This window comes from Calcarisporiella thermophila, assembly GCF_041956535.1.
Source record: "Calcarisporiella thermophila strain CBS 279.70 unplaced genomic scaffold VTP21scaffold_21, whole genome shotgun sequence".
Classification (NCBI taxonomy): Eukaryota; Fungi; Calcarisporiellomycota; class Calcarisporiellomycetes; order Calcarisporiellales; family Calcarisporiellaceae; genus Calcarisporiella; species Calcarisporiella thermophila.
In genome coordinates this window covers 201,283-224,722 of record NW_027192211.1, presented here as the reverse complement: position 1 = coordinate 224,722, position 23,440 = coordinate 201,283, and the positions used below count along the sequence as shown (strand labels likewise).

The following is a 23,440-nucleotide window of genomic DNA, read 5'->3' as shown; positions in this document are numbered from 1 at the left end:
TATATCCAAATAGGTGTAGAAATGTCTGAGAAAGATATCACATGAATTAACAACTCAACGGATTAGTCTAGGGCTTAAATATCGCAACTGCGTTGATACAGGCAATACGCCGATGATCTTCTGTGTACACGACGGCATTGACGGTGTATTTGCCCTGTATTGACAAACAGATTAGCTTAGATCCATGGGAATTGAAAAGATGTGGATCGGAAACCTCACCGGTGGGATTTCTCTCGGCAGAGTTTCTGTATGCTCCACGTCATGCTCGCCCTCTGAAAGCGGGCACTGCATCCCGATCTTCTCCACTTCATCGCATAGATCCAGCTTCTGCTGCAGAAGCTTAATAAGCCCGTACTTCACGGTGAGATCAATGTATGCCCCGCGGTTGACCGTTTCCTTGAGGAACCCCTTGCCATCAAAAGTAAGCGGTTGCCCCTTAAGGGGTGGATTCGGAATAAAATTCAGATAGTCAAGTCTAAGGAGTTGGGGGGGGGGGGATTTAGCAAGGTCTGCGGAGATGGAGGAGGCTAGGAGAATAATCAGGGGGGAGGGAATCTCACCTGAGGATGTCAGAGGAATCCCCACAATTTGTGATGGTAGCTTGCACCTGGTTGGAGAAGATGTTCTGGACAAAGGGGAGAGCGCATGCGTTCGTCAGCAGAGTAGCGAAGATAAGTAATTTCCACATCTTTGGGCAAAAGCGGTAGAGATGAAAAAGGGATGGGGGAAATGCGGTTGCCCTAAAAATTTTTGCAAGGGCGTTGACGTGAGGTAATTTGTAGATGAGTAAATTTAAGGTTCAGGTGAACGCGTGATCTCGATCTCACCATTTGCATTGATCCACGAAGAATTAAATAAAGAAAGCGTCTATCTATTTATCTAAAAAGATTCAAAATCCTATTGTCTTGCCCTTTCCTTTCGCCCCAAACAAGGCATCCCACTCCCTCAGCTGCCGAATGCTGTCCATTTCATTTGCAAGACTCGCCGGTACGTCTTCTAGCGCCGAAAGGAAATGCTGCATCTTCATGGCACGTCTCTGTGCAAGATTGCCACCGAGCCCGCCCATGTCCCCTCTCCCATCCGCACTCTCCTCCCGAATCGCATGGTATGCCGCCGCAATGCACAGATTTTTAAGATCGGAGCCTGAATAGTGAGAAGTAAGCCGTGCTATTTCTCCAAGATCGACCTCGTCGCACGCCTCATCTCGCAGCAAAATGCGGAGGATGTCGCGCCGCGTGGGCTCATCAGGCAAGTCAACGAGAATGCGGCGAGGCATGCGGCGCAACACGGCTTCGTCCAAATCAAACGGCCTGTTGGTTGCTCCGATGACTTTAAAGAGGCAAAAAAGCGGTTATTCACAGGGACAAAAGCATCTTGTTTCTTTTCCGCTATCCCTTACCAATAACGCCAGAGTTCTCTGAATTGATGCCATCCCATTCGCTCATAAAATCGTTCTGAGTAGACACGGCCCAGTGGGGCGAGCCATGCCCCCGTTTACGCAGCAATGCATCCACCTCATCCACAAAGATGATGCACGGGCGAAGTTTCCTGGCCAGGCTGAACAAAGCCTATGAAGAATTGTTTAGCTGAAGGCCGATTCCACGGATACTTGGCTAGTCCGCTACACTTACCCGGACATTCTTTTCGTTTTCCCCCACGTACTTGTCTTGCAAGTGGCCCATTTCAACCGCCAAAAAATTGGCACCCGATTCCGAGGCAATGGCCTTCGCAAGCAACGTTTTACCGGTGCCAGGCGGCCCGAAAAGTAAGACGCCCTAATAAAATGCAAACGATAGGGTAAGGGTTGGGTTGGAAATCTGCAGAAGCACATGCGCCATCCTACCGTTGTGCTCTGGCGTAATATCCCCGACTTGAAGAGCTCTGGTCGCTGTAGGGGAAGCTGGATCAACTCCTGCACGGTTCGTTTTGCCTTTGAGAGGCCCCCAATATGAGAAAACCCAACATGCTTGGCCGGGTGAATCAGGCACTGACGGAGCAGGCGCTTTTCCCGGGAGGATAGAGACATGCGCTGTGGGGTGGCCCCTTGCATCCCCTCGATGCTACCCGTGACAATCTCCAGACCTTGGCCAAGCGCATCGACCCCCACTGTAAGGGATTCTCCCGTATTAGCACGATCATTGGCTTTGGCTGAGGTGCTTCCGAGCGCAAGCAACAACACTCGCTCAATCTGTGCCGGAGAAAGCAACTGCCTCTCTAGAATAGTATCAGAGAAGAGTCCATCCGTCACTTCGTAGGTCATCCCCACATCCTGGCCTTCCAGGGTCGGAAGCTCGATGGTGATTCCGTTGGCAGAAGCAATGGCCAACATCTCCTGAACATTGATCCATTTGAACCATCGGCGGCCGTCCAGCTGTAACCTGGCTTCAAAAGAGGGCAGATCCTGCCGAGGGGGAGGTAGAATAGGGACTGTAGCGGCACCAAGGTAATGGCTGAGCAGGCTTGAATAGTCCAGTCGCCCCTCTATGACCTTGTCCATCAGTTTATCATCATCAAGCTCGAGGTCGTTGTATTCCTCGGCCTCATCTTCCTCCTCGTCCTCGTCCTCCTCGTTGTCTGCACGCATCAGGAGCACCGATGGAAACCCCCTGGACTGTCGACCTGCGCCCGGAATGCCCGTCCATTTCCCTAGTGTCGGCGTCGCAGGGGTCACGAACACCACGCCTGATTCTTTTCGCAAGAGTCCCGTGATGCTCTTGAGAATATCGTCTGCGTAGCGCCCACTCATGGCTAAGAGCTCCATCCAGTCCCTATAGTACACCACTATATTCCGCTTCTTCTTTTTCAGCTCCATTATTGCGCCCACTACATCCTTAAGGGTCTCCTCAATTAAAAGGACAGCCTCGGGCTTCTTCTCTGCAGCAGACGCCGTGGCACCACCCGAGGCAGAGGTTTCCGAAGCAATGAATCTGAATAGGTCGCTCCCGCCTGAAGCTCGATACGGCCGATTCCATGGGAATGGAACACTACTGATCATCTCATCGTTTCCCGTTCTTTTTCCCTCTCCCGCGCCGCCTCCCACCCGGGCAACCGAAGGCGACACGAAAGCTGCCATGTTTCCACCCAGCCGCATCATAAAATCCATATCACCACGTCGCCTGTGCCCTCCTCCCATTAACATCACCTGCTGTCCTCCACCCGTCCCCACCACTCGTGCATTTAAAGCGGTTATAGATGGCACCCGCTCGAAGAGATCCCGGGTTTGAAGCACCACGAAGTCGGCGTCTAGTTCAGCGCTCGCCGCACGGCAGAGATGCTCAACATAGATATCCGAATTCTTGAAGGGAGATACCATGGCCAAAATTTTCGTTGCCGCAACACTTGGCAAACGCTCAGCAAGCGCCTTTGCGCGCGCGTCCAACAAAACTCGAAGCGTTTCAACCAGCTCTTTCTTGGTAGCAGTATGGACAGGAACTTCTTCAAAGTGGCTTCTATTGCTTTCTCGGCGCATAATGCGAGCCTCCAGGTTGGAGCGCGCAAGAATGGGGGGCATGGGATCTATGAGTTCTCGGAGCTGCACGTGGCGCCGTGGAACACTGAGTGGTACACTCCGTCTTCGGCCATTGGATTTACTTGGCGCATCGGCGGAAGAAGGGGCGGCTGATTTGGCATCGCTTGGTTTGGTGGTTGCCGCGGGCGAGGAGGCACGTTTTTTAGGGGGTGGCTTTGTATCCTCCTCCTCCTGCTGCGGCGGCTTCTGCTCTAACTGTTGATGCGGGGCCGGATCAGCAGATTTACCCTCTGTCTCCTGCGGTGGAGTGGATGAAGGGGTGTGGGATAACCGATGCTGGCAATGGACAATTAATCTATGGGGGTATCTTGAGCGAAATTGTAGGGCCGTGTTCTGTGTGATAAGGAGTCTTGAAACCACTCCGCGTGGCCGAAGCATTGCGCTACTTTTTTGGGATGGGGAAGAAGGGTCGAAGATCTAGGAACGAGATATGAAAAAATGGACAATAATGAAAGTGTGGCTTGTCGGAAGTGAAGATCGTGAACCCACCCTTTCACCCCTTTTTTATTAGGTCGCCGTTCCTTTTATGACCGAATTCAGGCCTTTTTGATAACCACCAAGCTGCTTTTTTATTTATGTTTGCCTCTTACTTGGCTCGAATTAATATATAATTATTTAAATGCATCCAAGGCCATTCTCTGCTTTCCCATAACACAAACCATTTCCCAAAAAGTGAGCATTTCGCTTTTTTCTGCCATGACCAGAACATTATGCACCATTCCGCTAATAGCGGGGAACTTTAGGAAAAAGCCCCGCTTCGACATTAGAGGATACGAGGCATACTCATTGGATGGGAGGGTAAGTTTCATTATTGAGAATTAGGCCGACGGGAATGAATATGATAGCTGCCAAGGCTGTTTTTGCCTTGCCCCATTCCCTGTCTCCATGGCTCCCAACATCGGCTTGAACTCACTATGATAATTAAGGTTCCTCGAGACCTTTTCGAGCAGCGGGTCAAGGAAATCCATCAGTTTACGGAGCTCAATTTCCCCTCTGTTCGACGAGACTACTACATCATATCCGGCGGTCTCTTCGTCATAATTGGGGTGGCCCTCCTTATCCTGTTCTCTATCTTCCCCATGCAGGTCCATTTCCTAGTGTTTGCTCCACCTTGTCTCCTGTTTTTATATTACTACTACAGGCGGCATGTTTTATTCGAACGGCTGCAACAGGTAAAGCCCTAGTGCTCCACCCTCTAAGCGACGGGAATAACCCATTTGACGGAGTAGTTTGAGACGGAGCTCTCCATACTGCTACAGCAGTTCACTCTTCAGGATGCCGTCCCGCATGCAGTAGCATGGTTCACGCGGCGGATTCCGGGCTCGGTGATGTCGATTATGTATACATCGATTCCTCGCTGGGCGGTGGAGATCGCAGAGGTGGAGCCGGACGACTACATGGAGAATTTGCCGGCGTAATTTTAGATTTGGACTTGGCACCCTCCCCACACGAGGCACTCATGATCTCTTCCTTTTAGCTATTGCCCTGTGGATCCATTGATGCCTCCGCCACCTGCGTACATGGAGGGGCGACGCGAAGAGACCGAACTCCAAGTGATAAGGCGGCCTAGTGATGTGGAGCACGGAGGACCCCGTGCCCACGAGATAGCCCTGCCGTCGCCCGTCGTAGTGGTCGAATCTCCCCCGGACTTCAGTTCGGAGGCTAGATCCCCTCGCGAGGAAGAGAATCGCACCCCGGAGGAGCCACGGGAGAGAATAAGCATGGATAGAATCATAACCAGATAGCCTCATACAAAGCGAGGTCCTGGAAGATGTGGCCTTGCCCTACCCCTCACTCCCGCATTTCTCACCCTTTACCCATTCACTACACATTTCCGCCCTTTTCATTATTTAATTTATATCTGCATTTCTTTTTTTTCGCACGTGTTTATCCTAGAAACCCGGAGAAGCTTGTGAAACGAACACAACAAGAGGAAACAGCTTTGACTCCTTTAGTGTTGTTGAGGAACCTGACGATTTTCTGATGCTGTAACCCAAATTGGAAGAGATCGGGTATGCGGAGCAGATCTAAGCCTTCAAGTGGCGAATTTTTGGCCGCTTAAATTGGGACGTGTGCTCAAACGCCTACGAAGCGTTTAGTCAAGAGTATATAAAGTATTCTCCCATTTTGCATTCAAAGAAGTGGACGCCCCGAATCGAATCAAATCGAATTGCATCAAAACAAGGCGGAAATCATGGTAAACTCGCTATTTTCTACTCTTTGTTGATTCTTTTCTCCTTCCCGCTCACGAACATTCGCTGTATCTAATAGGCAAGCGCAATGAAGAAGAATCTCTACGATTCAAAGTCATCCCCGGGCCCATCGCCTGCCCAGGTCCCCGAGTCAGTCCACATCCCGGCAGAAATTGTGCACGCAATGGAAGAGCTGGAGCGACAGGACCGCGAGACGGGCGATTGGATGGGGAAGGAAAAGGCCCGGCGCGAGGTGGAGGTACTGAAATTAGCCAAAGAGGAGGAGAAGGAGAAGTTGAGATTCATGCATGAATAGCGGAAAGAGAGGCCATGCGCCATCGAGAACATTATTCCTCCAGCGATGTGGTCGATGTTATAACCCTATTGTTTTTGGATGTGCACTTTGTATTTGTATTGTAAAATAGTGAAGCATCTCATTCCCATCTCAGGCTCCACGGTTTTTCAATGATGTGTAGCTCCAATGAGCACCGGAGAAATGCCATTGCATTGCCATTGAATAATAATGCCTCCGAATGCATCATTAAAATCACCGCTCCTCACACTCACCCCTGATAGACAGGGAGAGTTAGGTGCGCTCGGGTTTCACAAAAGATTTGGAGATCTTATTAATCCAGGTCCCCGTGCTAGGATCCAGAGCTTCGGGGAGAAAAATTGCGCACAAGATTAGCCGTGATAAGCTTATAATTGAATTCAACTCGATCTCAAACATGTCAAGTGGTCATGAACAGGTATAAGAAAATAGAGTCACTGAAAAGGATAGATCTAGGTGCACTTGTCCGGGGGAAGGCGATTACATCACGGACCGGCGGCTCCAAAGGTATTGCCGGCCCCCCACCGACTTCCCGGAAGAATGAGGATGGAATCGCCATGTTTCTCAAAACATACTAGCACACGGGATTAAGGTTTTTGGGACTAGGATTCTCAAAGTGTCTTCGAAATAAGTTCCGCGTCGTCGCTTGGCATTTTTCCTCGGGCTGCGGAGTTTGAAGGCCCAGGGCTCCCGCCGTCACAAGGCACTTGCACTTGCGCGTCGCGGGAGTCGGGTTTATCTGCGCGCTCCACCTCCATGTTTCGCGACCTAGGGAGGTAGCTGGGCCGCTGCTGCTGCACATACTCGATCAATTTCTCGCGCACGTAGTTCCTCAGGTCCCGTAGGAAGGGCGCGTTACGGGCGCTCACCGTGAAGCGCACCTGCATGCACCTGTCGGTGCATTCGACAATCTAGAGAGCAAAACAGGAGGGGGGGGGGGGCGTCAGCGCCGGCAGGGCGGATATCCGAGGCGCAGGATCCTTACATGGACTACCGCGACCCGCCGATCCCAGCACACGCTCTCCTCGCATATCTCCAGCAGGCGTTTTCGGAGCACGTCGACTCGGGCGCCATAGTCCAGCCACAGAAACACATAGCCCAGCTTCCCGGTGTTCTTGCGCGTCCAGTTCACAAACGGATGGGTGATGAAACGCGTGAGCGGGACGATCAGTCGCCGGTCCTCAAGGGTGCGCACGACCACATACTGCGCGCCGATCTCCTCGACGACCCCCAGCTCGCCCTCCACGGTGACCTCGTCATCGAGCGTGATGGGCTGCGTGATGGCGATCTGCAGCGAGGCCACCATGTTTTCGAAGAAAGGCCGGGCGGAGAGTCCGACGATCAACGACATGATCCCCGCGGAAGCCAGGAGCGATGCCCCGATCTGATATGCCTGAGGAAATGAGAAGATAATCTGTGTGCGGAAAAGCAGATGGGTGACCCTGCTTAGCGCATGGATAATAAGCATATATCCTACCGCTCCTATCGCTGCCACGATGAGGATCCCGGACAGAGTTCGCGTAATCACCACGGTCTGCGTGCGAGTCTACAATAGGCCATTAGTGCTTCTCATTGAGTGGATGCCAGCGCCGTTAGCATTTACCGCTTGCCTGCGATGCGTGGGCTCTTTCTCCTTCCAGTTCAGCTCGAAAGATTGGGTCACGAGCTTGATCAAGTTCAACAGAAGCCAGGCGATGGAGATGATTAGGACGATGACCAGCGCGTGACGGATGATGTTGAACACATCGGGGGGCATGGCGATGAGGGGAAGCGAAAACAGGGCCCCGAGGACAGGGACCAGCAGCGCGGTTGGCCAGCGCCTACAGAGGGGGGGGGGAGGGGGAGGCAGAGAGGGTTAGCCGGAGGCAGGACGCGTTGAAGCAAAGGGCTTACAGAAGCCGGACGACGAGGGCATGGTAGGGCGATGCGGTGCGCTTGGCGAGGAAGGCGGCGATGAAGAAGGTGATGGAGTGGATGAGGACGCATGCGACCACAACCACAACCACGATGATGACGGCAAGCGATTGATTGTCCATTTGGCCGCCCTATTTTTTCCGGCACGCGGGACAGAGAGGCCTTCTAGACCCCATATGGCTTGGTAGGCTTGCCGTTCCGCTTACACCGATCGGCTGCCAAACCTGGTTTCACCCCGCTTTGATCCTCGGTGACTAGCCGGGTTTCGAAAAAAAATAATGCAGGCACACACCCCACCAAAAATGTGACCGTCTCCCGAATCTCCTTACTCAGCGCGTGCTATGGCTTAAACCTAGGAAGTTATCGCTCGATACCCAGGAAAGCAGCGTAGCCTGTGTTCGTGGACTTTTCTTCACCGGTCTCAGAGCCGTAGCTCCTTCCTCTCGCGGTCATTGCCTAGCTTCCTCCTGCCAAAATGACCGGGAAGGAGGCCCACCTGCATGTTCCGCCGCTGGCTAACAACCACATGATCCCCTGCAACCCCGCGGCCTTCGTCCACAAGCTGCACAGGTAACGCCCCTCCCCCCCCCCGATGCGCCGCGCCCTCTGACTAATCCCCCTGCCTCCCCCTCCTAGCATGCTCGAGGACAGGCTTAATAGCGATCTCATCCGCTGGTCTGAGCCCGACGGCCACTTCTTCTCCGTTAGCAATCCAATCGAATTCTCCCGCAAAATCCTGCCCCGCTACTTCAAGCACAGCAATTGGCAGAGCTTCGTGCGGCAGCTGAACAGTAAGCAAATGAATTCCATCTCTGAGATCTTTCCATTAATCCGCCCTCTTCACTCTCTCTCGCCCTCTCCTCCCCTCCCCTCCCCTCCCCCAAGTGTACGGCTTTCACAAGGTCAACGACGTCTTCCATGCTAACGGCAATTCCGAACATCAGAGTTGGGAATTCCGCCATCCCGATTTCCAACGCGGCAAGACGAATCTTCTTGGCAACATCAAACGTAAAACTTCGCGAGCATTCCAAATATCACTCAAGCAACAGCAACACCAGCAGCAGCAGCAGCAGCAGCAGCAACAACAACAACAACAACAGCAACGGTCCCTACAACCTCAACATCCGCAGCATGACAAATCAGACCATCACGGTGCCGAAGAGCAGAATACATCAGGCTCAGCGACAGACAGGGGCGAGCATGCTGGCTCGATGCTCACCCCATCCACCACGGCAATATCCTCCGCCGAGATCATGGATTTTGCGAATCAGTATATGGATAGGCTGAACCAAGGGTACGAGCAGCTACGGGCACGCTTGACACAGCTGCTGACAAACCTGGACATGTATCATGACCAGGCCCTGAGACAGCAACGGGTAAGTATGCCTAGAGGCTGGCCCAGACGCAGCGCTGCAACCGAGAATAACCCACTCTTCTTTAGGCCATGGTCAACTCGATCCAACTCTTGGCGAGGATCTGCAAGGAGGATGAATGCCAACCGGTGCATCGCAAAGAATTCTCGAGACTAGGTAGGGCTTGCACCGCCTACTCCGTGCCCACGGTCCCCCATCTCACCCTTTGCCTCTCCCCCTTGATAGTGAGCTTGATCCAGCACGATTCCGCCCCCGCTGAGTCCCCCCTCCCCCCCACTCCCCATCCAAGCGCCGCACACTCCAGCATGCCCCTTTTCTCGGGCCATGCACGGGACACAAGCATCCACACGCCTAACCCCGCCGTGCATCAGACCAGCCCTTCGAGTAAAACGGAGGAGACCGACGAGGATCTGGGCTACTTTGCGCTCCGCCATCAAACCGTCACCTATTCGCCAACGGGGACCCCCTTGTGGATGAAGACCCCGATAGGAGAGGACTCGCCGGAGGGATTCACCGCGGCGAATCGAAAGGAGTACCACCCATATAGAGAAGCCGAGAAAGAGCGCGAGAAATTGGCGGCGACCCCCACCTCTCCCGTGCGTGCCAAGCGCCACCCCTCTAAAGACTATTCTTCCCCGTTCAGTGCGGGCGCTGCGCCGGACGAGTTCTCTAGCCACGCCGAATGGTGGAAAACCGCCTCAAGCAACCGTAGCTCGGCCCTCCCCCTCCCCAAAGGTGACCCCTTCTTCTCCCGGCCCTTGCCCAATCCGTCATGACCCCGATTCTAATATGCTTTGCTCCCCATAGACGATCGCCCCCACCTACCGCGTCTTTCTCTTGGCGAGGACAATAGATATACCGGAAAGCCAAGCTTTCTCCCCCCTCCTCCCCTCACCCCCCCGCCATCCTCTCTGGCGTCCGCCTCCGCCGATCCCCCGGCCCCCCTGAAAACTTATTTAAGCTTACCCCCTCCCCATAGTCTTGATCGCTCCTCGCGGCCGCCTCCCCGATTACCTCCCCTTGCGGGCATTTCGCTTGATGAAAATCTCCTGGACATGACGAGAAAACGCCGTCGCCTGTGCGAATAATAAACCATCCAGCCTAGCTCACCCTCCCCCCCCCCCCGCCTTTTTTATCACACCGTTTCATCCTCCCCTCCTCGATCCACTTGGTTGCTAAATATGTAACATACTGTATTTTTAGGCCCTTCAACGCCAAATATATTTAGATATTTTACCGCTACACTCCTCGTGTCTAAAAAAGACATTTTTAATTCTCTTTTAGATGAAACAAAAATAGTAGACAAAAAGAAAGCTAATCAAAATAAAATGAATATTGTCTAAATAAAATATAGCAAGCATAACCACATCCAAGCAATCTACTCGATTTGCAATAACACCGCCACCTCTTCGTTGAGCGGGGCGGAGACGCACCCTGCCTTCTCCTCGCTCACCACCTCGTATTTCTCGCATCCTTTGACCAGCGATTGGATGATCGTTGCCTGCGAACGGAAGAGCTCCGCAAATCGCTCGTTCTTGGTACTCACAAAGACTAGCGGGAAAGGGGGGAGGGAGGGGGGAAAGAGAAAGGCCCAAGGTTAAAAAAGGAATCCAGACAAATTCTCCATGCATCCGCTCAACTTACCCGTTGCCTTCAGTTTATTGTGCTGGGTCATCAGGGAACGTGCGCTCTTCACCCCCTCAAACACCAGGTCGAAGTCCTGCTCGGCCTCCGCGTTGTCGTATTCGCTCACGACCTGGGGATAGGCAGCGCGCATGATGGTCGGGATGGTGTCCTGTGGACGCCGGTGCAGGCGCTGGTAGAGCTCCTCGGTCAGGTAGGGCATGAATGGATGGAGCAGCTTCAAGCCGGCCTCGAGACAGGTGTAGAGCGTGTCCTGGGCCGAGCGCTTCGCCGGGTCGGCGTCGGGCGTGTCCGGCAGCGTGAGCGGCTTGATTGCCTCGACGAAGACGTCGCAGAGGTTGTACATCCAGAACCCGTGGATGGCGGAGGTGGCGGCCATGAAGTTCTTTTCCGACAGCGCGCGGTTGGTCTCCTTGACCGCGCGGTTCAGCTTGGCAAGCACCCATCGCTCCACCAACGACTCCCGCCCAGTCAGGCCGGCCGCCGGCAGCGGCTCGAACTTCTCGCCCAGGCGCATCAGCGCGAACCGGGTCGCGTTCCACAGCTTGTTGCAGAACTTGCGGTAGCCCTCGACACGCAGGATGTCGAGGTTGATGTTCAGCGAGGTGGCCGTGTAGGCGCACAGCGCAAAGCGGAGGGCGTCGGTGCCGCACTCCGGGATACCCTTCGGGAAGTCGGCCTTCTGCCCAGCCTTGGCCTTTTGGATCTCGCGGGGATCCAGGTTGCCCTGCAGCAGCTTCTCGTGGAGCTGCTCCAGCGAGATACCCTCGATCACATCGATGGGGTCGATGACGTTGCCCAGCGACTTCGACATTTTCCGCCCGTGCGCATCGCGAATCATGGCGTGGGTGAAAATCTCCCGGAAGGGCACCTTGCCGGTGAGCTTCAGACTAAACATGACCATACGTGCCACCCAGAAGAACAGGATGTCCCATCCGGTTTCAAGCAGCGTGGTGGGGAAGAAGCTCTCCAAGTCGGCCGTTTGCTTGGGCCAGCCGAGAATCGAGAATGGCCAGAGCCCCGAGGAGAACCAAGTATCAAGGACATCGGGGTCTGCACAAAGGAGCAGCCAAAGGTTAGCATACATGCTCTAGGAGGCATTGGGTTGAAGGGGGAAGGGAGGGGGAGGAGGAAGAAAAAATTCAACCCGTGCTTACCTTGCTCCAGAGTGAACTTCTTGCCGGGGAATTTTTCACTCGCCTTCTTGTGGGCCTCCTCCTCGTTGTGTCCCGAGACCCAAAATTGACCATCGGAAGCCTGGCATAGAAAAGAGCGAGAGAGGTTAAAGAGAGCCCCCACCGACAACAATACCATCCACAACATACATCCTGTTCACCTTCGAAATCGTCGAGGCGAACAAAATAGGCGGGCACGCGGTGACCCCACCACAGTTGCCGTGAAATGCACCAGTCTTGGATGTTGCCGAGCCAACGGAACCAGTCCTGCTCCGAGGTCCTCGGCTTGATCTCCAAATCCCCATTTCGCACCGCCGTAATCCCGTCCTCGGCCATTTTCTTGCAGTCGAGCCACCACTGGGGCTTCATCAGTGGCTCAATGACGTCCCCGCTCTTGGAGCAGACCGGGATCGTCATGGGGTTCTCCTTGATCCCCACGAACAGCCCCTTCTCTTTGAGCATCTCAATCACCTTGACACGCACGTGGAACCGCTTCATCCCCTCGAAGGGAGCACCGTTAGCATTCAGGGTGCCGTCATCGTTGTAGATGTTGATGAAGGGCAGGTTGTGTCGGCGGCCGACCTCGTAATCGTTGAAGTCGTGAGCGGGGGTGATTTTCACCGCACCAGTACCGAACTCCATATCGACCGCGATATCATCGGTAATGATGGGGATACGGCGACCGTTGAACGGGTGCACAATGAATTTGCCGTGCAGATGTTTGTAGCGAGGATCGTTGGGGTGGATCGCAACCGCCGTATCTCCGAGCATGGTCTCAACACGCGTGGTGGCGACCACGATTTTTTCGTCTATACGATGCGAATGAAAGGGGAGGGGGGGATGTGAGTTGCCCACCGAATGGCAGGGGGTGAAAGAGAACTATTTACCAGATCCCTCGATCGGATAGGCGAACTGAACCAACACACCAAACTCGAACTTCTCTTTGGGATCGTAGCCGGGGACGGAGAGAAGGGTTTTTCCTGGGATCTCCTTATTCTCGACCTCCAAGTTTGAGAGCGCAGTGTTCAGGCGAACACACCAGTTGACCAATCGGTTGGCGCGATAGATGATGCCCTCCTCGTGTAGTCTGCAGAAAGCCTCGATGACCGCCTCGCAAAGATTCTATATTCCAAGATGAGAGAAAGCCCGTGTGAGAGGCACTCAGATGCATCCACTTACGGGATCCATGGTGAAGGCAGCGCGAGACCAATCGCAGGACACGCCCATACGCCGTAACTGCATATAGATGTGATTTCCGTAGCTATCGTAGGCAAGATAGGTTGGAAACCAAAGGAAGAGAAGGGGCAGAAAAAGAGGTAGGGGAAAGTATCCGAGGCCCGAACTTACCGCTCTTTCCACTTCCAGACTTCTTGAATGAACGCCTCTCGGCCGATATCGTGCCTTGTCTGCTTCTTCTCCACCCAGAGTCTCTTTTCCACAACGGATTGACACGAAATACCAGCGTGGTCAATACCTGGATTCAAGAGGACGGTCTTACCGCACATACGGTGCCTAGCCCATACATAGGCCCAGGTTAGCCTGAGGACCCTCTACAACCCATAAATATTTCTCCGATCCTTACCAGCGTGTTAAAGCGTCTTGAATGGCGCATGTCAAAGCATGCCCAATATGTAGACTTCCTGTGACGTTAGGGGGTGGCATCGCAACCACAAATGTGCCCTCTTCCTTAGGTTTGCCATCGGGTCCCATCTCAGGCAGGAAGAATCCTTCTTTCTCCCACCATGCATACCATGCTGATTCCACGGCCTTTGGGTTGTAGCCGGAAGCCATTGGTTGTGACAAGTCTAAATTTGGAGAGGCAAGTTTGGTCATCGGTTCTATTTCATCCCAAAAGAATCAATGTCAATTTGGCTGCATACCCTTCTTCTCGCCAGGGGGGGTATTATCCACAAACTCTTGCTCCTTCGCCTTCTTATCCTTCTTATCCTTCTTATCCTTCTTTTCCGATTTATCATTTGACTGTGCCTGTGTAAGCGCCATCTCATTAGCACATTCCTCCACCTCAAAAAAGGGCGATCGGGCAAAACCCTACCTTTGCTGCAGCAAGTGCGGCCTGTTTAGCCGCAAACTTGGCCAACTTTGCCTGTCGCTTTGCCTCGTTCTTCTCAGCGTTCTTTGATTTTGATTGCTGGCTGCCTTGCGACTCAGTACCGGATGAAGCAGGCGATTCCGTAGGAGTGGATGCCGGCGACTTTTCGTTTTCGCTCATATTGATGCTAGGTTTTTGAATTGCACAATAAAATTGAATTAACACTAAAAATATGAACCAAAAGTAAGGCGATACCTCTTCTATATGTTGTTTTCTCGAAATTTTTTCCTTGTATTTATTGTGACAAGTGTTTTTTCACCATAAGCCACATGCTCATGCATCCATCATAGGCATAATTTCATTAAATGAAAATGCCAATTTTTCTAATGAATTCTCGTGACGCGTTTTAACACTCACAGTTTCTCCCATAATCCGGCTCCCATTTCATTAATGTCAGCATCCCAAACATTCACGCGATCTGAGAGCGAAATCCTTGGCGAATTGCACATGATTTTGGAGACAATTAAGCAGATGTAATTATTCTCTCGTTTTTTTTTCTCCTTTTAGTTGCTCCATCCCTTTATTTAATCTAAACGATCTGGATCGTGTTTTTTTCCCATTAGCAACTCGACGCTGGAAAAAGCGGTCAACTTGACTGCCGAATCAGGACGATTATCGAAAGCGCAACAGAGAGCAAAAGAGGGGCTTGAGGCCTGGAGACAAGTGTTGGAAGGCGATGATATGGATGAAGATTGATCTTGGATGATTGCAATTCACACCTTTGTAAAAAAAACCGTGTATTTTTACCCCTTTAAACGGGATGCTCAAATAGACACCCAATCCCCCTTAATTTCCCATCTTGAGCCACTTTATCAATGGGATGGTCCACCGCTTTATCAGTAAGGTGGGCATCCATGTCACAAGGTTAAAAGCTTCGTGGGACCCATAGTAAGAGAAACGCAACTAGAAAAGCTGGGCCATCTGGCTTCAACTCGTTTGCTGGGATGACCTCAAACAAGATAAGCTTCCTGAGCTATATCTATGCTAAATATATGCACCTTCGATTGATTTTGGCAAGACCCGATGATCAAACCAATTCCAACCATTTACAAAAAAGTAAATTATCGTTGAAAATCATGCCATGCGGAAGCTGGCTCGGCTTAAGCGGCCAAAGAGAAAACGCCAGTGACGCTGTCTCCCTGAAGGGGCGGAAGAGGATTCGGGTGCATGCAATATTCAAGAGTACGAATTATAAGTTGGAGAATCCCCTTCCCCTCCCCACCTTCCGCCCTGCAACCTGTGCATCCGACTACGATCTTCTCCTTCAGTTCGGCATCTCTACTGAGGAGCCCCCACTCTTCATGTCATAAGACGATCCTTTTTATTTATTGATAGATGCAGAACGCTCGCCTATCCTTGCATTATTCTTGGATATCAACGATGACAAGCCGAAATGAAAAACAGGGACCTGAAATGCCTAGAAAACAAAAAACTATACAGTTGAAGTTACTTCATTGAAGCTTCAGAATCCGAACTCTAGTCTCTGCTCCACGGTCGAAAATAGCCTTTGCATCGCCCTCATAATGCTAGGATATTTTCGTGGGCTCTTGCTCTGAACCACCCTATACCATATAAAAGGAACTGTAGGAAGGACCACCGCTGGATGGAGGCCCGAATCGGTTGCGCAGACAGTCCGTTAGCGATATGTTGGATGTCCACCACGTTCTGGAATGACGTCTATGGAGGGATTCTACCTCCAATTGCGCGACTGAAAGGAAGTTTAAGAGGGGAGAAGTGATAAATCGATCGGAGGAATCATGCATCCAGGCGAACATATTGAAAGAAGGCATATTTAACTAAGTCTGTCTAATTAGCTCTTTGACACTATTGTTGTGTGCGTCATCCCACCATTGGCTGGGCAAAGTCATTACAGTCCAATTATAGCAGTTTCAGCGGCCCCTTTCTCTGGCAGCCAAGCGGCCCACGAGGCTTTCTTTTTATCTTCAGATGCTTATGCACGCAGGTAAATTGAAACGATTTCCAACTGATCAGTTAAAACTGGCCATTTTTGAGGTTGCTATGAGGCCCGACTCGCATTGTTTGCTTATCCACCAAGGCAAGTCAGATCCTCTTCCTACCTCTTTATTCACCTTTGCCAATACTTATCGCTCGACTATCGAACATCCAAATTTTATTTCGTTTTACCTCTTGGGCGGAAAATCTTGCTTTCTCACTTGCCCTCTACCAGCTCGTAATCAGTAACGTAAGCAGAACGAGGGCCAATGTCCTTTCTCTCGCCTCCCGAAACATGGATCGGTTGTATGGACTGAACAATCATATGCAGCGGGATAATAAACGATTCTTTTTGCCAATACTTTGATGATTCCCTGCATTTCCTTTTTGAACAACGTCATTCCCTGGCCCTTCTCTCCCCTTCCCCCTTCTTCTCGTACATGCATTGCCTATCCTTTCCCACGTCTAGTACTGCGCTCCACATCCTCCACGGAATCAACGGGGAGCGTCTCCCCTCCCTCCCCCAGCCTACCTCTCCTCCCCCCCTTCGCCGCCCATCTCGCCCCCGCCCCCGCCTCTCTTTTTCTCACGCCCGCCCTTTTAGGACGCGCTCTGCTCCCAGCCCGCCTGCTGTGGAGATGCCATTTCAGAGAGAAACCTCGTCCGCTCTGAAGAAGCCTTCAGCAATCCTCTCCGGCAACCACCGCTGGCTCCACAACAAGGTTTTACAAAACGGAAAAATACAAATTGAACAAAAGAGATGCGACACGAAGCGAATCACACCCTTCAAAATTAAGCATTTCCATAAGCGGCGCTAGCCGATCAGGCCATTTCTCATATGTCCAAAAGGAGGGGGCTCAAACAGCATGACCTGCGCGACAATTTATTCAAGGATAATCGGCGCCCTCTCCTCCCATTTCTCTGGTCGACCCCCTCTGTAACTCTCTGCCCCACACGGCACGCGTGCGCGTGTAATTAAAATCAATATGGGATGTTCATAGCGCGAATAAATGTGGAGGTGAGCATCAAGAAGAAGGAAAAAAAGTGTGTGGGGAAAATCCTCTTGTCGAATGAGACGCGCCTATTACCCCCCATAACGGGAATGCCCTCCAGCTTTTCCGATCGACACTAAAGTTACAAGAGGTATAAAACGTCTTTAACCTCCCCATGCGAACTCTTGTCATCCAGTTTTTTTTTTTTCCTTCCTCCAGCTCACTCCCTTACCCGCCCACCCAGTCCCGCCTCATCGCCCACCGCCCCCCACCTCCCTCTTCTCTCAAACATACCCCCCCTATGTTAATACCACCCAGACTACTACCCTCTTTTCTCTAATTGCCATCCCACTCCATCCGATCGTATCTATCTATCTATCTATCTATCTATCCAGCTACCCATCCACCTATGCTCAGGTCAGCGCAATTCTGCCCTTCTCCCACGCTCTCCTCGGCCTCCTCAATGGCCGACGGCAACGACTGGACGCCTCAAGAGGTGAGCCCCTCAAGTGTGTTTCTCCACGGCGGTTGCCGGACCGAGCTAATCTTCTGAGATCATTTAGGACGAACTATTGCGTCAGGCCGTGAAGAAGTTCAACGGAAAGGCATGGAGAAGGATTGCAGAGCACTGCTTCCCTTCGGGCTCGCGCGACAAGATCGAGTGCAGAACTCGGTGGAGGATTCTCTCGAAACCCGGGGCCGTTGTCAAGGGCCCGTGGACGCCCGAGGTATGTGGTTGCACCCTCTTTTCCAATGAAAGCCGGTGGCCAAGTTCTAACCAACGCCCCATGGAATTCCATCCCACTAGGAGGATCAACAGCTGAACGACCTGGTGCGTATATATGGCCCCGAAAAATGGGTCCTCATTGCGTCGCACCTGGGATCTCGGACCGGGAAACAATGTCGGGAACGTTGGCATAACCACCTGGATCCCTCTCTAAACAAGGCCCCGCTCTCTGCAGAGGAGGAGGACATGATTTTCAAGTACTATGCTCAGATGGGGAGCCGCTGGGCCGACATGGCGAGGCTCATGCCGGGACGGAGCGACAACATGCTGAAGAATGCTTACAACACCGCCATCCAGCGCAGGAAGCGGCGCGCGGTGTCCACCCATGCTGGCCGCAAGAGGAGAAATGAGGCGGAGGTGGAGATAAGATTTAATCCTTATGCGGCCCATGCCATGCCCGCCACCACGCCAAATGCCCCGTGCTTTCCGATGGAGAAAGAGGGCGAGGAATTCTATTTAACGTCGCCTAACCTAATTTCGCGACGCAACTCGTGGTCTTCCGACACCTCGTCTTCTTCCTCCTCCTCGGTGGGAAGCTTGCCCCCGACCCCTACAGAGTCCAGGGCCCCACACGAGCCTTTGTCGGTGCTCGCTAGTGTAGCCGAATGGCACCATTGTGTTTTCGAGCAAGAAAAGTTCAAGGCCGAACGCGGTTCGATCAGGGAGCCAATGAATCCGATGAGCATCAAGGCCCTCTGTTCAGCCGCAGAGTAGGGGCGGCCGGCACTTTCGAATCACAATAGCTTTTTTTTTTTCTCTTTTTCTTTCATTGGCATTATTTCAACATATAACATGTGGTTATTTAACACCTTTTATTCTTCCCCCTTTACCCCTCTACTATTAATTATGAGTCTCTAGATACTAATTTTGCACTTTTCCTTTTTTTAAGCTTCTCTTAATATCTCAAGCTCCTACTGAGTGCCTCTATTTCCTCTCAAATTCACTTGTTGTAATAAACCAACTTCGCATACTCTGCTCACCTCCATTTTTTAATTTCTCCTCCAGGTTGTTCCAAGTGCGCCTGCACACAACCTAAAACCCGTCAATTGAAAATGGTTAGTATTTCGAGGGGTATGGAGGGTGGCGAGACCGTTGCCAACGCTACTGATAGCATAATGGAGAGTTGATATGTCCGGTTTTTACAGAGCGCGTCAAGCAGGTTGCATACTATTGTGACGAATCGCCCTATCTTTGCGATTCCGATGGGAGTCTTCGTCAATCTATACATATTTGAACGATTTCCAATTCGACCTATTTGGCAAGGATGCCCACGGCTAAGAAAAGCATAGGGGAGCCGAGGATCTTTTGCTAAGAGGATGCGGGACTTCCAATTTGGCTTGGCACTCAGTCTCCTTAATGGGCCATCCGCGATCAGGAAATGTCCAGAAAAGCGGATTATAGATTAGGTCGTCCCATCTGTTTTTGAGGAAATCCTGGCGAACCCTCCTGGCCAGTCGTGGGAGGGTCTCTAAACTCAATGAGGCTGGTTCACGGATAGACTCATGCTCTCCTATCGCGTATTGGAGTGATGCAAAGTTACGTGGAAGGGCGAGTGGTTATTAAATGGTGACTAATTTCCGGTTTTCGGAATTAATTAGTCTTCTTTTAATATTATTGAGTGGAGAGACTGGATTTTTTAGGCTTAGAGATATTCCATGACTACGAACGGAACTACAGATAATTCCAAGCGGGATGCAGGTGAAGCCGGGTTAGCCCCAACTGCTCGGATTTTAGTGAGTCTCCATGCTCTGGATGCTTCCATCCCACTAATCGCCTCTATTTCCACAGCCTAACTTGCCCGAAGATGACCCCTCGATTATTCCCCATGCAACTACCCCGCTTACCTTCCCGACTCGACAGAACTACGAGTTCGACTGTGGAGACTATATCTTGACGACTGATCCCGCATTTATAGACTATCAAGTGGTGGTCGATTTTCTCATTAATGAATCCTACTGGGGCAACAAGCGCACTCCCGAAATCATTCGCCGGTCCATCCAGCATTCCATCTGCTTCTCGCTGCTCAGAAAGCAAGCCACAGGCCAAAGGGGCGCATTCTGTGGGTTTACGCGTCTAACCACCGATTACGCGACCTTCGCCTATATTTGCGATTTGTTTGTGTTGCGCGGAGAACGTGGGAAAGGATTGGGGAAATGGATGGTCAAGTGTGTAATGCGACATCCTGAAGTCGCCGAGGTGAACAAATGGTTCTTACGAACAGAGGATGCCCATGGCCTGTATGAGCGGTTTGGATTCAAGCGAGATCCCCTGAGTTTCATGTACTTAGTGAAAGAGCCTATAGTTTAATTGTAGCTTCTAGACATAAAACATTGAGTGGTTGAAGGGTTGAAGGCGCACACTCTCTTCCAAAGTTCCCATCAAAGTTCTGAATCCAAATCTTTGCTAAACAATCGAGCTTGTATTCGCTTTTATTTCAACATTGTTTGGCATCGATAAGATAGAAGGGAGATGGCCGAATGTTTGGCAGGCGAGCAGCACTGATCCAGCCGCCCTTCCCTTTTATGCTTATGTAAAGGACACAGCTTTTCTCACCGCCGAGCTTATTCTCTCCGACCCCTCTTGGCAATGCTCAGGTGGATTTCATTGAACCACACCAAAGCAAAGCAAAGTACAAGTGGGGCAAGGCTTGCATATCTCCCGCCCCACGAGAAGCGCTGTTCTATCGAGCAGGCGACCTGAGCCCCTGCCGCGCTCTCCTCTATCCAGATCGCGCATCCTCCAATTGGCCCAAAGCTTAGGGCCTTGGTGACGTAAGCACACCCTCAAAAAGGGGAGGGGATACAGTGCGGTGAATGAAAAGCTGTGTTACTTAATTCTCGCAAATGTAAGTGAAACAGGGCAATCAAAATGATGGACGGCGAGTTTTGATAAAAAAATTTCCTACTTTAATTGTATTTTTGCAGCAAGGAAAAAAAACCTACCAAAAGCGATTCCCATCATTGGGCTCCAGTCCATCTCATTGTTTAATTGCCCTTCTCTCCATAGTATCTTCCCTGTCTTTTCCTTTCTCACTTCCTTTGTTGGAGGGCTCTATAGCTACAGAGGTTTGTTCCGTAGCGGCTGGAGAGGATCGGAGAACCACCCACTAGCAAACTATGTTCGCGTTCACCGACGGCTTCCTGGGAACTACAGCAAGCATCGGTTGAACCATCTCAGAAATCTCTCCCCACACAACCATCATCTCGCAGCCCATCATGTACATCCCCACCTTCCTGCAGCTCTTCGTGCTGCTCCTCCTCCTCCTGCTCCCCTCCGAAGCATTCCCGAACAACACTTGCTACTTGATGTGCATGCTCGATAGGCCTTCCCATGTTTGCGCCAATGGAGTATGCACCCTCATTATTGGCGACCCTCCGTCTCTCTCCGAGTGTCCCTGTGACGACAATGAATTTTGCTATAATGGATCGTGCATTCGAAAAGGGCTGCTGGGAGGATCGTGCCAGGGGGAAGATCACTGCGAGAAAGATCTCGTCTGCGATCTGGACGATCGCACGTGCCTGCCTCAGGAAGTGGCGAGAAGCAGTGCACCCGTGCTCATTGGGACAACTCGTACTACCCTAGCCGCCTCCGCCACGATTCCTCTCACGGCCACAGGACAGCCGACAAGTACTTCCCGCGCTGGCATAACTGAGGGCACCCCAGACCCTCCGAGCTCGGCCCCAGGCGATAGCAGCAGCATCAATATCGGGATGTTCGCGCTTATCTTCGGGTGCATCCTAGTCCTGGTTGCCCTCTGTCTTCTCATGCCCGTCTATCTCCGGTGCAAGCGGGCGCGATTGCGGCATCCAGGTGCCCCAAGGGAAGATAGGCCCCCCTCGTATTACGCAATGCCCTACTCCACCCGCTACCAAATCATGGACGATGGCACACTGGTGGATGAGCCGCTGCCGGTGTACATCCCACCCGATGCCCCGCCCCCTAAGTATGAGATGGCCCTCGCGAGTGCCTTGAGGGACGATCCTCCCATCGTGGTTGAAAGAAGCTATCTCTTCCTGTCCGCCAGCATGAGGTTGGCCGCGTCAAGCACTCAGCCGGTTTGTCGGCGCCCCCAAACTTAGCCCCCGGGGATGCCCCGTCATTCCCGCATTCCCACGTCTAATCTCATCATAGGATGCATTAAAATTGGTATTCGTATTTATCATCTTTTTTTTTTCTAGTTATTTACTGTAATTATTCGCGTGCGTTTGGTTTTGTTTTTGTATATATTTTGACAGAAACCTATATCCCCCCCCCTCTCGCCTTCTTCCTCCATTACCCTCATTTTTTTCCTTTTTAATTACTATCTCGAGGAAAAGGACTGGGGCGATGAGGAGCGAAAGAACAAAAAAAATAAATGCAATGGTTTTCTTCTCTCGAGAGGAGGGCTCCAAACGAAAGCACCCGATATGCGAGGGAACGCGCCTTTCTTCATGATAAAAAAGTTCGGAGAGATATATTTGGTTTTGCGAAAAGGTTATCCAAAGATGAATACAAGTCTATTCCTTCTTCTCTTCGTCCTCCTTCACCTCCGCCGACTTCGAGGCCTCCTCGAAGTTCTCCACTAGGTCCGGGACGTCATCCTCAGCACCCGCATTCTGTCCCGCCTCAGTGGCGGCGTGGGCGCTCTGGTAAGCCTCGGCCAATCGGCGCAGACTTGCCAACGAGTCGGGGCCAAGCTGGTTCAGGATTCCGGGGACCAGCTCGGTGAGCTCCTTCTCTTCACCTTGGCCATGGATGGCGAACGTGTTTGAGCCAACGGAAGCTTGGACTAGATAGGGTTATAAGTAATAAAGGGAAGGGGGTGGGGAAAAATGTTAGACAAAGGAGAGAGTATTAGGGAAGAACCATTGCGCCAATGGGGTACCTTTAGGTGCGCTGAAATGAATTACATTGCCATCCTCCTTGAACATGTTCACCTCCTCGATCTGTGGGATCGTCTGTGTGTTGAGCTTGCTTAGGACGCTCTGCAGCTTCTTGTCGTCGGTGCCGCTCGCTTTGTGGACTTTCTTGACCTTGCGGCGGGGGGTGCCCTTGCCACCGAGGCGGACCTGGGATTGGAGTTTGGCAAGTTTTTCGGGGGTCATCTTGGAATTGAGTATAGCTACGGGACAAGGCCAAAATAGAGGGTTAATTGGGACGCGATCAAAACAATGAGATCTCGATCGCTGAGGATATCTTTGCGACGGGTAAATAGGATCCCACGATCGATGACAACATTACCTTTTACGGGTGTCTCTTGACGGAGGACGGGGAGTGGGGGACAGCGATCGCAAAACCCTTGACGATGGAAATTAGCAGCTGGAAATGAAAAAAAAAAACAGTGCTTTGTTTATTTTGCTTACGAAAAATTCGCTGTTGTAGTTAACTGCCCTCAACTCGACCCTGTCATAGGGTTAACACATCTCCGAAACCCTCGAAGTAACGAATAAAGCGAATCAGT

The 23,440-nt window shown here is 51.7% G+C and overlaps 12 protein-coding genes across 12 annotated transcripts; 7 read left to right on the top strand and 5 right to left on the bottom strand.

Moving 5' to 3' along the window:
• Nucleotides 1–67: 67 nt before the first annotated feature.
• VTP21DRAFT_5156 (uncharacterized protein) lies at nt 68–688 on the bottom strand (the record flags this gene model as incomplete). The annotated part of the gene is made up of 3 exons (XM_069395647.1): nt 68–154; nt 220–475; nt 561–688. The coding sequence occupies 3 exons, from the start codon at nt 686–688 to the stop codon at nt 68–70; spliced, it is 471 nt and encodes a 156-aa protein (XP_069248231.1).
• Nucleotides 689–889: 201 nt separating this feature from the next.
• VTP21DRAFT_5155 (uncharacterized protein) lies at nt 890–3,907 on the bottom strand (the record flags this gene model as incomplete). Its single annotated transcript, XM_069395646.1, has 4 exons — nt 890–1,329; nt 1,400–1,568; nt 1,632–1,775; nt 1,844–3,907. The coding sequence occupies 4 exons, from the start codon at nt 3,905–3,907 to the stop codon at nt 890–892; spliced, it is 2,817 nt and encodes a 938-aa protein (XP_069248230.1).
• A 318-nt stretch (nt 3,908–4,225) lies between these two features.
• Nucleotides 4,226–5,274, top strand: VTP21DRAFT_5154 (uncharacterized protein; the record flags this gene model as incomplete). The annotated part of the gene is made up of 4 exons (XM_069395645.1): nt 4,226–4,327; nt 4,456–4,701; nt 4,759–4,943; nt 5,007–5,274. 4 exons carry the CDS (start codon nt 4,226–4,228, stop codon nt 5,272–5,274), a joined length of 801 nt encoding a protein of 266 aa, XP_069248229.1.
• A 449-nt stretch (nt 5,275–5,723) lies between these two features.
• Nucleotides 5,724–6,037, top strand: VTP21DRAFT_5153 (uncharacterized protein; the record flags this gene model as incomplete). The annotated part of the gene is made up of 2 exons (XM_069395644.1): nt 5,724–5,726; nt 5,801–6,037. The coding sequence occupies 2 exons, from the start codon at nt 5,724–5,726 to the stop codon at nt 6,035–6,037; spliced, it is 240 nt and encodes a 79-aa protein (XP_069248228.1).
• Nucleotides 6,038–6,663: 626 nt separating this feature from the next.
• On the bottom strand, nt 6,664–8,088 carry VTP21DRAFT_5152 (uncharacterized protein; the record flags this gene model as incomplete). The annotated part of the gene is made up of 5 exons (XM_069395643.1): nt 6,664–6,963; nt 7,038–7,466; nt 7,530–7,598; nt 7,656–7,872; nt 7,946–8,088. The coding sequence occupies 5 exons, from the start codon at nt 8,086–8,088 to the stop codon at nt 6,664–6,666; spliced, it is 1,158 nt and encodes a 385-aa protein (XP_069248227.1).
• A 353-nt stretch (nt 8,089–8,441) lies between these two features.
• VTP21DRAFT_5151 (uncharacterized protein) lies at nt 8,442–10,427 on the top strand (the record flags this gene model as incomplete). The annotated part of the gene is made up of 6 exons (XM_069395642.1): nt 8,442–8,536; nt 8,603–8,757; nt 8,852–9,342; nt 9,408–9,495; nt 9,565–10,074; nt 10,147–10,427. The coding sequence occupies 6 exons, from the start codon at nt 8,442–8,444 to the stop codon at nt 10,425–10,427; spliced, it is 1,620 nt and encodes a 539-aa protein (XP_069248226.1).
• Nucleotides 10,428–10,717: 290 nt separating this feature from the next.
• VTP21DRAFT_5150 (uncharacterized protein) lies at nt 10,718–14,388 on the bottom strand (the record flags this gene model as incomplete). The annotated part of the gene is made up of 10 exons (XM_069395641.1): nt 10,718–10,890; nt 10,984–12,036; nt 12,141–12,240; nt 12,309–12,967; nt 13,046–13,280; nt 13,338–13,419; nt 13,506–13,670; nt 13,741–13,963; nt 14,039–14,144; nt 14,212–14,388. 10 exons carry the CDS (start codon nt 14,386–14,388, stop codon nt 10,718–10,720), a joined length of 2,973 nt encoding a protein of 990 aa, XP_069248225.1.
• Nucleotides 14,389–14,658: 270 nt separating this feature from the next.
• VTP21DRAFT_5149 (uncharacterized protein) lies at nt 14,659–14,964 on the top strand (the record flags this gene model as incomplete). Its single annotated transcript, XM_069395639.1, has 2 exons — nt 14,659–14,741; nt 14,832–14,964. The coding sequence occupies 2 exons, from the start codon at nt 14,659–14,661 to the stop codon at nt 14,962–14,964; spliced, it is 216 nt and encodes a 71-aa protein (XP_069248224.1).
• Nucleotides 14,965–17,622: 2,658 nt separating this feature from the next.
• VTP21DRAFT_5148 (uncharacterized protein) lies at nt 17,623–18,714 on the top strand (the record flags this gene model as incomplete). Its single annotated transcript, XM_069395638.1, has 3 exons — nt 17,623–17,709; nt 17,777–17,941; nt 18,022–18,714. The coding sequence occupies 3 exons, from the start codon at nt 17,623–17,625 to the stop codon at nt 18,712–18,714; spliced, it is 945 nt and encodes a 314-aa protein (XP_069248223.1).
• Nucleotides 18,715–19,655: 941 nt separating this feature from the next.
• VTP21DRAFT_5147 (uncharacterized protein) lies at nt 19,656–20,307 on the top strand (the record flags this gene model as incomplete). The annotated part of the gene is made up of 2 exons (XM_069395637.1): nt 19,656–19,733; nt 19,789–20,307. The coding sequence occupies 2 exons, from the start codon at nt 19,656–19,658 to the stop codon at nt 20,305–20,307; spliced, it is 597 nt and encodes a 198-aa protein (XP_069248222.1).
• A 908-nt stretch (nt 20,308–21,215) lies between these two features.
• On the top strand, nt 21,216–22,079 carry VTP21DRAFT_5146 (uncharacterized protein; the record flags this gene model as incomplete). The annotated part of the gene is made up of 1 exon (XM_069395636.1): nt 21,216–22,079. The coding sequence occupies one exon, from the start codon at nt 21,216–21,218 to the stop codon at nt 22,077–22,079; it is 864 nt and encodes a 287-aa protein (XP_069248221.1).
• Nucleotides 22,080–22,496: 417 nt separating this feature from the next.
• Nucleotides 22,497–23,084, bottom strand: VTP21DRAFT_5145 (uncharacterized protein; the record flags this gene model as incomplete). Its single annotated transcript, XM_069395635.1, has 2 exons — nt 22,497–22,768; nt 22,865–23,084. The coding sequence occupies 2 exons, from the start codon at nt 23,082–23,084 to the stop codon at nt 22,497–22,499; spliced, it is 492 nt and encodes a 163-aa protein (XP_069248220.1).
• Between the last annotated feature and the right edge of the window lie 356 nt (nt 23,085–23,440).